The sequence below is a fragment of the Giraffa tippelskirchi genome, chromosome 10 (assembly GCF_054371585.1).
Source record: "Giraffa tippelskirchi isolate mGirTip1 chromosome 10, T2T-mGirTip1v1.2.pri, whole genome shotgun sequence".
Classification (NCBI taxonomy): Eukaryota; Metazoa; Chordata; class Mammalia; order Artiodactyla; family Giraffidae; genus Giraffa; species Giraffa tippelskirchi.
This window is the reverse complement of record NC_137284.1, coordinates 130929953-130943445: the sequence shown is the minus strand read 5'-3', so window position 1 is coordinate 130943445 and position 13493 is coordinate 130929953. Positions and strand designations below refer to the sequence as shown.

Sequence of the window (13493 nt, the reverse complement as noted above, 5' to 3'; positions counted from 1 at the left end):
TATTTCTGTCTCATCTAAATGAGATACTGACCATGACCTTTATCAGAGATGCCATTGAACTGATCCAGAGAGTAATTTTGCCTTAATTTTCCTCTTCCTTGACTTCCGTATTATTCCTTTCTCTCTTTCTTGATCATGTCTTGGAAAAACAACTTCTAGACTCATTAGTGGAAACTGAGAAAATAATATAAAATTAAAATGACTAGAAATAAATGTTTCTAACCCATTTAAATATGTTTTTCATTTCTTTGCTGGCCTATAGCTGGTAAGGGTAAGTATTTTTTATGACGTCTTTTTGCTTTACCATATTAAAATTTTTATAATGATAAAATTTTTTCAAGTAATATCATGATCTTATTTACAGTATCATGATACTACTTTCTAGGCAGAACTGGAATATTTACATTAACCTTGTCATTTAGGAAACAGAAATGCTTATTTTTGCCACAATAGGGAAGTAAAAACAACCTAGTATCTCTCATTCATGTGAGCATAAAGGAAATTGCTATGAAATTGTTACTATAGCTTGCAAAACTGCTCTGTAACGTTAAGTGAGAAAATGCGAAATTATATATGTGATATTATTGCTACTGTGTTAAAATTTTTTTAATATGGGTAGAATTATACCTAAAATATTTACAGTGGATAAGTTTAATTAGAGGGATTGGTTGCTAATTCATTGCCTCTGTTTCCTGAATTTTCTTTGAAGTATCTATGTTATAACTTTAAAAAGAAAAGCTCATTTTTAAATCCAACCATACCGAATGGTTAGGAATAGTCAGAAGAAAATAATAATTATAAAATCTAACTTATTAGGAACAACCTTATTATCTTTTTTAAAATATAAGTAATGGTGTGTATTCATAGATTTATCTGATAAGTGGATCTATTCTACTTTCCTGTTTCACACATGAAAAGATGCTCAACATCACTCATTATTAGAGAAATGCAGATCAAAACCACAATGAGGTACCATTTCACACCAGTCAGAATGGCTGCTATCCAAAAGACTACAAGCAATAAATGCTGGAGAGGGTGTGGAGAAAAGGGAACCCTCTTACACTGTTGGTGGGAATGCAAACTAGTACAGCCACTATGGAGAACAGTGTGGAGATTCCTTAAAAAACTGGGAATAGAACTGCCATATGACCCAGCAGTCCCACTGCTGGGCATACACACCGAGGAAACCAGAATTGAAAGAGACGCGTGTACCCCAATGTTCATCGCAGCACTGTTTACAATAGCCAGGACATGGAAGCAACCTAGATGTCCATCAGCAGACAATGGGTAAGGAAGCTGTGGTACATATACACAATGGAATATTACTTAGCCATTAAAAAGAATACATTTGAATCAGTTCTATTGAGATGGATGAAACTGGAGCCCATTATACAGAGTGAAGTAAGCCAGAAAGAAAAACACCAATACAGTATACTAATGCATATATATGGAATTTGAAAGATGGTAATGATAACCCTATATGCGAGACAGAATAAGAGACACAGATGCATAGAACAGTCTTATGGACTCTGAGGGAGAAGGTGAGGGTGGGACGTTCTGGGAGAATAGCATTGAAACATGTATATTATCATATGTGAAACAGAACACCATTCCACGTTCGATGCATGAGACAAATGCTCAGGACTGGGGCAATGGGATGACCCAGAGGGATGGGATAGGGAGGGAGGTGGGAGGGGGGTTCAGGATGGGGAACACATGTAAACCCATGGCTGATTCATGTCAATGTATGGCAAAAACCACTACAATATTGTAAAGTAATTAGCCCTCAACTGAAATAAATAAATTTATTAAAATAAAAATAAAATACTTCCCTGTTTCATTGACTTTTAAGATACATTGAAATTCTAAGGAAAAAACTGAATTGAAGCAAGGCTGAAGGAATGCTATCCAGTTTTTCTGCTTCAAACTGTGCACTGCCTTTTGCCAAACTGACAGACATTGTTTGGTTAAACTATCCTTCATTGTTATCCCCAAACAAAAGATTATGCAAGCACCTTTTAAAAAAATTTTCCTTTCACTTAGGCACAAATATAATATATTGTGTTTGTTACCTAATACAATACAGTAATGGCTGACTTTCAGTAATAAATCAGTGTCAAAAATGAACCTGAGTACTTCTCTTCAATGTTAAGCCAAATTTTTTAAAAATTCTTTAGTCAGATTGTAAACTTACATTTAATTTTTTAAGCTAATTCTCCTCACTGACCTAGTAAGTTAAATTTCACCCTTCATTGGTAAAATATGATGAATATATTATTTAAAATAAATGTTTACTATGATTATAGGTCTGTATGTGTTGATTAAAGTTGTCATCATGTAAAAGTATTATTTGTTATCTGCTGCAGAAAGTAAGACGTATAAATCCGTACATTCATTTTTAATGTATTTACCAAAATAGGCCAAAAAATTATATAAGTTAATAATAGAGGTGTGAACAGACTCCTCAAGAAAAAGTATCTACCAACTTTTTCTCTTAGGTCTTCAGCATAAAACGTATGGGAACATACCAACCAGATAATCTACATAAAATTTTAAAACATTAGCTCTTCCTCTTAAAGGCTATATGTGTGCCATAAAAAGAGAAGTGGTAGTTCTTTGTGTCACTTGTAACTTGCTGTGACTCTTCAAGCTAATGAAGGTTGGAAGCTAAAAGGAAAGTTTAATCGGAGTGGGAGGTGGTAAATGGAGCTACAGGCAAACCCCTAAACACGGGGTAATTCTAAAACAAGTTGTTGTATTTCCAAAGGTTCATTTGCTACTTCGTTTAGGTCAAGATTTTGCAGAAGAGACAAGCTCTCAGCTAGCAGCACCCTCTTATTAGTGCTTTTGGCACCTGGGTCCCAAGCTTGGACCCCTGGGCACATGAGTGGTCTTAGGAGGCGAATGAATGGCTTCCTCTTTTTCTTCTTGCCCTTTCCCCCAACTCTCTTCTCCCTTCTCTTTGCTCTGTTAATCCCTTCTCTTTGCTGTTAATCCCTAATCTCTCTCACACCAGGAATAGCAAAAAAAAAAAAAAAGAAAGAGGAAAAACATTCAGCATCCTTAAAATTAGTTGCAAAGGAAAGAGAAACATTTCAATTAATTTTTTCCTTTCTCACATTCTGAACTCTGACTTAGGTGCCCTTCCTAGGATTTGGGTTCACTGTGGTCAGCTCCCACCAAATAGCCCTCCCAGCATAGTGGGACCTGCCAGCTTGCTAATAGACCTCACATGGTTCTCTATGCTAGCTATTTTCAAGTCAATGTTAACTGTTTAGATTGATACTGTGAGCCTACTTATTAATCTTTTCTCTTGACTTCCAACAGCTATTAATGAAAAGCTTACATTTTTCAGATCCTATTTGAATAAAGCCTCTATGATTTCTTAAATCTATTGCAACTAGTAATCTTTCTCAATTTGAGTTTTATTCCATCCACTTTTACCACACCTGGTGACAGTATACCTAAAGAAGCTAGAGCTTGTATCCAACTGTTACCATAGAAACTCCCCACCAGTATGCTCATTTACCATGTCTGACATCTGTACTTAGTCCATAGGTTAATCATCACAATTTATGACAGTTTTACAGTACATTATTTCATCTCATATCTCATTGGTTTCTTTTGATAATTTCCTTATATTATTTCAGAAGACAAACTAAACTACCTTTGAAGATTTGATTAGTGCCATGAATAACTTTCTGTTTAAGACTAGTTACCATCATTTTGTGTTATGATGAACATTAATTGAAGATAATCAAGTATAACTCAGTTTTAAAGCAAGCCTCTCAAGCCTTGGATTTGGTTACATAATTGATTGAAAGCATGATTTCCATTTAATCCAATTGATAATTCTGTGTTACCCTCACAGTTAATTGAAGATATGTTATGCCAAGAGAAAACTATATGGAAAATATCATTTTATAAAAATAAGAAACTAGATATTCAATACTAGCTATTTTCCTTTTTTCCTTTGGCTCATGAGAGAATTTTAAAATGAAATGTTTCCTACAGAGAGAGCAAAACTGTCTGCTTTATAATTTGTTTTTATTCATAAATTCATAGAAATATAGTAAAGTATGTTTGCATAAAATATTTTGAATTGTGCTAATCAGACATATAGAAGAAGTAAATACTCAGGGTCTTTACAGCCTGTGTTTGAAAATGGGATAATCCCTAAGAGAACATTTCCCTTTCATCGAATTTATAGCCCTGGAGGGATTGTAGGCATTTTTTTCTTTTTTTAATAAAAATTTTAGCAGGTTTGCCTGTATGTTTTTTCACGGTCAATGTATAGTCTGTTTGTGGCTTAAATTGTTATTGTAAATATTATTTTTATTGGTAATAGTATTTGCTAGAAAAGTACTTATCCATTTATGTGTGTAATTTGGAAAAACTTATTAAATAATATATGAGTTATATTTCATGAAAAAGATACTTCATAAATTCATTTTTGAAAATATGATTTAATTACAGAAATGAACTATTGACTCAAGTCTTTCATGAACTTGTATATTTTATTTGAAGACTGTACACCTATTATTTTAAAATAAGAATTTCCTTCTACAAACCTTTAGAGTAAAAGGGGAATTATGGATTTTTTTCCTCTGAAGTCTCTTGCATATCATGTTCTCAACAGATAAACCATTAATGGGCATTATTTTTAACGCCCATTGTTATGACCTTCTCTGGTGAAAGAAATAATGAATAAAATTCAGCAGATGTTTTTTAAAACTATAATTTCCTAAAAGTGATACTAAAAGCTTTTTTTTTAACTCAGATAAATGGAGAGATGAAGATTCTAAAATAAATTCTTTAAAATACAAAATATGATTTTATAATATATGCCTTGCAGTTTTCAATATTCTGCCTCCACATTTGGTATAATTTCACATTATCATATATTTAACTTTATATTAAAAGGCAATCAGACATAAGAATAAATACAGGAGAAGTTGGATTGTCTCATTTCTCAGTTCAGGAAAAGCAGTTTAGTTCAGTGTTAAATGCAACTAATACTAATTTACCACAAGTAATGTATTTAATCATTCAGATAAGCAATTATTAAATGCAAAAGAATATATATGCCACGTCCTCCATGGACAGAACCTCATACCTCACATCGTTGATGAGTGGCCATTCATTGCTTCCTTGCTGCATTCACCTTTTGATATCCTTCGTTGATGTGAGATATAAATTAGTTTGTGTATCTTTTTTTTTTAACATGTGATTCTGAAGACCCTTCAGCTTGAATTATATACTTCTTCCATCCACAGATATGGCTGAAAGTTGAACTTGACATGGATCAATATGATCTGGGCTAAATATCTAAATGTGACTGATTATGTTAGCATCATGTCCACAGATCAATATTGAGTTTTATTATGAGCTGGACTCTATAATTGGGTGTAATCAATAAACTTTTGTCTCCTTTCCTATTGCAGTTTTAGGGTTGGACCATCTAGGTTTTTAAAAACTACATTTAGCTTACATTTAGGACTGTGCTGCTTGTGATGACCAGAAATGAGATCTCTCTGTGAATTTTAAGGAACAATGGAGCCTTAGCTCAACCATTGTGAGGAGAGCCCACTTTTATCTTGATAGCTGGTTGCTTGCCCAATATGTGCAACATCTCTTATGGAGCTAATGTAGTAACACCCCAGCACTCCTTTGGGGTGGTGTGTGGCTCGCTGTCTCTATCGTTAGTAAAGAACTCACATTGAAGACTTTGACAAAACATACCATTAATGAAGGCAATCATAAAAGCTTGCCTTTTGATAAACCCGCAGGGTCTACAGGCGTTGAAAGATGCAATCTGTGAAGAACAATAAATTTGGGCCTTTGACTGAAGTGCCATTTGGAACGTTGTGCTTTGTCTGCATATTTGCACAAGCATGATGTTCCCTTTTTCATGTCTCTTAAACTTGAAGCCTGGAAGCATTCATTGCCATTTCTACATTAAAGTTGGTCCCATTAAAAGCTCCCTACAAAAAAAAGGCTGGAAGTGATCCAGCTGAAGCAAGTGTGTTCATTTCTGCCCTAGTTTGCCATTTGGAAAGCAGGCTTCTAGCCGTCGTTGTCATTTTTTTTTATGAATAGACCTGGGCTGTTTTCCAGCTCAGTAAATATATACTTAAAATGTATCAACTTTTCTTATTAGGGTGGGGTGAGATTATTTCTGTGGTAGATATCTGAAGTAGCTTTGAATGAAAATAGAATTTCCTCCTTCCAACTGATTGGCAGGTTTTTCCCTGTCATTTTTATTTAGGCTACAAAAAATATTGTATTTTATGGTTTTTGCTGAATTCGTGGCCTCATACTTTATGTAGTGCAAAGCATTTATCTGTTATCATGAGACATTCATTTTGTGTTGTTCAAAAACCTCATTTGCTATTATTATTAAACCAGAAAAATGAAAGTACATGCTTTTCTGAATTCACAGACGCAGACCGTTTTCAGAAACATGGTATGGATGAATTTATTTCTGCGAATCCCTGCAAGCTGGACCACGCCTTCCTGTTTAGACTACTCCAGAGGCAGACTTTGGATCATAGACTGAACGATTCCTATTCTTGCTTGGTTAGTACAAATCTATCTCATAAGTGAGAGATTTTTTTAAGTGAGAAATACTTGTTATGAAGCAGCCTTTTATCCCTGGCCGATTTAATAACTATAGTTGAAGTTAGGGATAAAGGATTCCAATCGATTGCTTCCCAATTTGAAAATTATACACTTGAAGATCACTGCTATGCCACTCAATATCCAGGAGAAAGGACTCAAACAGACGCTGAACTGTGGTTTCTTGGTCGCTCTGGAGAAGGTGGAATGAAAATAGAAGGCTTTACTAAAGACTAAAAAAATAACCTCTGTGATAGGATTTACTAACACCTATACAGACATTTTAAGGTTTAAATTCTGCTCACCAAATGGTGATACCATTCGTGTCTCTCTCTCATTCCTACAAAGACTACCTAAGTGACAGGGGAGAGAAACCATGTAATAAACAATATTGTGATGGCTGTGTGTAACAGAGGAAAGCTTTAGTTTCATCTAACTCTCCAAAAATAATTGGAATTACTTTATAAAAAAAAGCAATAAATTGAGTAGCTAAACGCTACTTCATGTTTAAACCAGCCAAAATTTGGGATGCAAGGTATAATTTACAATTAGAAGGGAAGGAATCCTTGACTCCTTAGAATGTGTGCATTGAACTGTAGCCTAAAAATCTCTTGTGCGTTTAAATCCAAGGATTTATTTTGTTGGTGGCAATTCCTCTGGAATTCCTCTGGCCAAAATCTCCCTGTTTCTATCACCACTTGGTCTCTTGCCTACTGAACATGGTAGCTGCCTGCAATAAAGTTACACTCTCTTTAAGATTTTAGACAGGACATACTCTAAGCTCATCAGAGATGTTTCAACAGACAGGAAGAAATGGAACAACTTACTGCCATGATCATGCTGATGTTCATTAATTCATTTATAGACTTACTATTAAGTACCTGTTATTCAACATGCAGTTGTGTAGCATAAACCCAGTACAGCCCAAACTTTATAATTAGACGTAGAGTAAAACAAGTCATCACAAAACCCTCATCTATGTTTCCGGGGACAAGCACACATAGATTGATCATCAACAGGAACGCTTTCCTCTTGGATTCCACTCCATGGGGTTAGTTCTTGAAATGTCTGAAATTCATTTTGATCATGTGGATGACCCCACAGGCCATATGGAGTGTGAGGAGAACACTACAGTGTGTTCAACTGTACCTCAAGGGCAGGTGTGATTAGAAAGAGCATTTGAGCCCTGGATGTTGACATGGCTCAGCAGCTGATTTGCACTGTGGTCTTGAGCAAGTCGCTGGACACCTCTCAACTTTAGCTTCTGTGTCTATAACACGGAATCATAATAACTACTATGCATGATAGTTCTAAATATTAAAGATACACAGAGAATGTCTAGGACAGTGCCTTCACCGTCACCACAGTATTTTTCTAGTGTTTTTTTCTCCTCTTCCTTCTTTTAAAATTTTTTATTGAATTTTAGTGCATTTTGTTTTTATCTTATCTTGCTGCATTTCACACTCCTCTTTTCCTTCTCTTACGTGATTAACTGCCCCTTTTGAAAACTCTCCATCCCCCTCTTCTTTCTCTTTTTTTAATCTTGAATTCATATAATCCACTGAAATATTTTGTAAACAGACTCTCCCTAACCTGGCCCTCTCTTGTTAACCAACCTCATATACCCACCCTAACATCTCTTTTCAAGAGAACCAGAAACTACTGCTGTAAGACATTAACTTTGTCATATTTGTCATTGAACGACAGTAGAGTGAGAACAATATCCCGACTATTTAAATACCCAAATAATAATTTAAATACCACTGCTAAAACTTACTGAATTCTCTCAGTTCACTTTATACAGTGCTTTTGGAAACTAGGTGATTTCAGTTATCGGGTCTGCTTTACCATTTTCGTTTTAATTGATTCATATAGAGATTGAAGTTTATTGGAAGGTTATTCTTTGCAACCCACATTTTAGATGCCGTGAACAAATCTGACTAATTGTGAGTGACAGCAGAGAAGAGAAGGTTGCCCCTGCCTCGCTATGGCAATAAAGAGATGATGGTGTTAAGCTGTCAGTGGCCCAAACCAGTTCTAAAATTGATGACATTTGCTGTTTTTAAAACAGTATGAAACATACTGCTAATAGGAAAAAAATTGTCAAAAGACACCATAATGCATTTTCTGCTTACAATACCTAACAGTGCCTACATAAAAGTGAATTCTGGTACAGAAAAAATAATAATCTTTTTCTGTTGTTGTTCTTCCTTTTGCAGGGGTGGTTTAGCCCTGGCCAGGTCTTTGTGTTGGATGAGTACTGTGCCCGTTATGGCGTGAGGGGCTGTCACAGACATCTCTGCTACCTTACAGAACTGATGGAACATTCAGAAAACGGTGCTGTCATTGACCCAACCCTGCTCCATTACAGCTTTGCATTCTGTGCCTCTCATGTGCACGGCAACAGGTATTTTTACTTGCAAACACACAGTGAAATGTGGAGGGTTGAACTTGGGAAGAGAGAAAACCGTGCCTTGCCACCATCACCTAGTAACGGATTTTAAATAGCAAGCACTTCTTGCAAGAGAAAAAAAACAACCCACAAAGGAAAAATGTACATCAGTATGCTGTTGATTTAGGTGGGCTGCACTTTATGTTTCTTTTTGCCATTAAAACCACTTGAAACAGAGAGCGAGTATCTGTGAGATTAGAAGTTGCCTTTTAGTTCTTATGTACCACCTACTACTAGGCTCTGCCTAGCTTGAGTGTCCTCTGGATTTCTATTGTAATGCATATGTATGTCTGGGTAGGGTTTGTGGGCAGGTTTGTGAATACCTAATGATTCTTGCTTTTCCATGGTGGAATGTGTTCATTGATAAAGCAAGACAAATAATGGGTTGGTGTAGGTCTCTTCCCAGCCCCTTTCCTGATCCGCACCTGAAGAACAGGTATCCCCTTTTAGCACTCTGAGCCAGTGACCTCACCTCTTGTTTTACCAAAATAGCAAAATATCATGTAATACAGGCCCCCACAACTATGTATCTCTGAACTTGAGTCTTTCTTTTATATTATTTCCTCTCTTCTCCCAGTCTCTTTCCAGGGAAACTTTGCTAGCGGGGGCTCCTCCCATAAAGGAGATGGCTCCCATCATTGTACCTTGCCTCATTATTCTTTCATCGTCACCACTTTATTTTCTTTATATATATATATATATATACACACACAGATATATATGTGTGTGTGTATGTGTGTATGTATTTTGGCTGTGTCAGGTCTTAGTTGCAAGCTCAGTAGTTTTGACACACTTGGGCTTGGTTGCCACCAGACATGTGGGATCTCAGTTCTCCACCCAGGTATCAAATCCACATCCACTGCATTGGAAGGTGGATTCTTAACCAACTAGACCACCAGGGAAGTTCCTATCTCCCTCTGTTTTATTTCCTTTCTTCCCACAACATAACGGAACAATAATGCTAGCTAGGTGAGGGAGGGCAAGCTACTTGATCTAGTTGTGTCTCCACTTACCTGTCTCTAAGAAAGATAGGATAGTATCTCTCTCAGAAATCATCAGTTGTGATAGAGATTCATCAAGCACTTAGAACAGTGCCTGGCTTGGGAGTGGTCAAAAGAATGTTCAGTTCAGTTCAGTTGCTCAGTCATGTCCGACTCTTTGCAACCCCATGGACTGCAGCACGCCAGGCCTCCCTGTCCATCGCCAACTCCCGGAGTTTACCCAAACTCATGTCCATTGAGTCGGTGATGCCTCCAACCATCTCATCCTCTGTCATCCCCTTCTCCTCCTGCCCCCAATCCTTCCCAGCATCAGGGTCTTTTCCAATGAGTCAGTTTTTTGCATCAGGTGGCCAAAATATTGGAGTTTCCGCTTCAGCATCCGTCCTTCCAATGAATATTCAGGACTGATCTCCTTTAGAATGGACTGGTTTGATCTCCTTGCAGTCCAAGGGACTCTCAAGAGTCTTCTCCAAGTTCAAAAGCATCAATTCTTCAGCGCTCAGCTTTCCTCACCATCCAACTCTCACATCCATACATGACCACTGGAAAAACCATAGCCTTGACTAGACAGACCTTTGTTGGCAAAGTAATGTCTCTGCTTTTAAATATGCTATCTAGGCTGGTCATAACCTTCCTTCCAAGGAGTAAGCATTTTTTTTAATTTCATGGCTGCAGTCACCATCAGCAGTGATTTTGGAGCCCAAAAAAATAAAGTCTGACACTGTTTCCACTGTTTCCCCATCTATTTCCCATGAAGTGATGGGACCAGATACCATGATCTTAGTTTTCTGAACGTTGAGCTTTAAGCCAACTTTTTCACTCTCCTCTTTCACTTTCATCAAGAGGCTCTTTAGTTCTTCTTCACTCTCTGCCATAGGGGTGGTGTCATCTGCATATCTGAGCTTATTGATATTTCTCCTGGCAGTCTTGATTCCAGCTTGTGTTGGGAGTGGTCAAAAGAATGTTCAGTTCAGTTCAGTTGCTCAGTCATGTCCGACTCTTTGCGACCCCATGGACTGCAGCACGCCAGGCCTCCCTGTCCATCACCAACTCCTGGAGTTTACCCAAACTCATGTCCATTGAGTTGGTGATGACATCCAACCATCTCATCCTCTGTCGTCCCCTTCTCCTGCTGCCTTCCATCTTTCCCAGCATCAGGGGCTTTTCCAATGAGTCAGTTCTTCGCATCAGGTGGCCAAAGTATTGGAGTTTCCGCTTCAGCATCAGTCCTTCCAATGAATATTCAGGACTGATCTCCTTTAGAATGGACTGTTTGGATCTCCTGGCAGTCCAAGGGACTCTTAAGAGTCTTCTCCAACACCACAGTTCAAAAGCATCAGTTCTTTGGTGCTCAGCTTTCTGTATCGTCCAACTCTCACAACCATACATTACTACTGGAAAAACCATAGCTTTGACTAGACAGACCTTTGTTGGCAAAGTAATATCTCTGCTTTTTAATATGCTGTCTAGGTTGGTCATAACTTTTCTTCCAAGGAGCAAGCATCTTTTAATTTCATGGCTGTAGTCACCATCTGCAGTGATTTGGAGCCCCCCAAGGAAAAGGAGGTTAAGGGATAGTTTACATTGTCTAAGTATGATTATCCTGTCAAGCTACCTTTCCATTGTTCTCTTCATCTTCCCCACAAAATTCCTCTCACCATTTCCCCCACTTGGCTCCCAGCTCCTCACTTTGCTGGTAGGCTTACTTGAAATGGATCTCCTTCTCCAGCTCCACCATCTTTACTCTCATGGGAAGGTCAGTGCTATGGAATTCATAAGTCCCTGTGCTTCTGGTAAAGGCTGCTCATTTCCTCCAATGTAGCTATTTCAGCTCTCCTCTTTTTATCTTATCGTTATTTTTTCTGCCACTTCTTTTGTTAACAATTTCTGTTTCTCTAGAGCCCAACTGTGACATGGTGTTTTGTTTTTATATCTGTTCTTGAACTTGCTCTCTTGTCCTGAGAAGTTATTTTCTACTTCAGTGAAAAATTCTACCTTGGTGGTCTTGCCACTTTCCACAGTTTTAGTGATGACCTCTCTTTATACAGATAATTCCAACTCAGTTATTCTCCTAAGCTATAGGTCTCTATCTACAACTTGCAGCTTGACTATTCTGCTGATGCTTTAAAGTCTCCATGTTTAAAATTAACTCCATCATCTCATGAAGCCAGCTCCTATACCTCTCGGAGCTCTTAGCAGAGTGCCTGACAAAAAGTAACATCCGAGCGCAAAATATAAGTGTTCAGTAAACATTTGATGAATGAATGAATGACTTTAATATTTGTGTTAATGTCACTTCCAGTAACGGCCTATCCATCTTCCATTTGCCTTTTCCTTTTACTTCCCTGGTGGCTCTGCCTTCAATGCGAGAGACCTCAGTTTGATCCCTGGGTGGGGAAGATCCCCTCAAGAACGGAATGGCTACCCTACTCCAGTATTCTTTCCTGGGAAATCCCATGGACAGAGGAACCTGGCAGGCTACAGTTCATGGGGTCGCACGACTGAGCAACTAACACTATCTACAGAGTTTAATCACTTTTCCTATTACCCCAGATTAAACCCTCTGCACTCAGCAAACTTTGAGGGATTGGGTGAGATGCCAGGGCAAGCATGAGACAGTTGGGATAACCGGATGGCTAATCTTTGATAAGCAAAGTAAGGGGCTGTTGTAGTAAAAACGTCTCTTCTCTCTCCAGGCGCTATCTTAATTCCTCCTGACCAATGGGTATCAAAAGCTAGGCCTCCAAATTTAGGCAGCAGTCTGAAATGTAAGAGAATGAGAAGGTTGCAGTGAATAGACAAACCCAGAGAGCACAATAGGATCAGCATGTTTTAGTCATTAACACAGAAAAGTGAAATTAAAGTGAGAACATTAAGTGGAAAATTTAGCTAATGTGCCCCCTAAAATGTATGTGTTTGAGACACATGTTAATGGAAAGTTACTGAGGTAACTGGGAGCTCCTGCCACCACATGGGAGGCAGCGTGATTTGAATCTGTAGGTTGCCATAGTTACTTCTATTCTATAAACTATTGTTTTTCTTATGATGGTATACTGTAAAGTGCAATGTAAGGTTTGTTTATATGTTCACACATATATTATACTTACTACTACACATTAAGGGCTTCCCTGGTGGCCCAGACTGTGAGGAATCTGCCTGAAATGCCAAAGACCCAGGTTCAGTTCTTGGGTCAGGAAGATCCCCTGGAGAAGGGCATGGCTACCCACTCCAGTATTCTTGCCTGGAGAATTCCATGGACAGAAGAGTCTTGCAGGCTGCAGTCCATGGAGTCACAGAGAGTCAGACACCACTGAATAACTAACACTTTTACTTTTCATTACACATTAAATCCATTTTCCATGTTAAAACGTGTACATATGCAGGTGTCCCTGGGTGGCATTTTAGAATAGTCAGTTTCAATA

The 13493-nt window shown here is 37.8% G+C and overlaps 1 protein-coding gene across 19 annotated transcripts in view; it reads left to right on the top strand.

The window, feature by feature from the left end:
- Nucleotides 1-13493, top strand: part of CADPS2 (calcium dependent secretion activator 2) — a 535874-nt gene that overhangs the window by 367342 nt on the left and 155039 nt on the right. For 10 of the 19 annotated variants that reach the window (XM_081534085.1, XM_081534089.1, XM_081534078.1 and 7 more), the window contains exons 12-14: nucleotides 263-271; nucleotides 6443-6579; nucleotides 8838-9025. In XM_081534085.1, coding sequence (XP_081390211.1) covers nucleotides 263-271; nucleotides 6443-6579; nucleotides 8838-9025 — 334 coding nt within the window. The remainder of the gene's footprint in view (nucleotides 1-262; nucleotides 272-6442; nucleotides 6580-8837; nucleotides 9026-13493) is intronic. The other 9 variants (XR_014066703.1, XR_014066704.1, XM_081534079.1 and 6 more) reach the window with 1 other exon arrangement.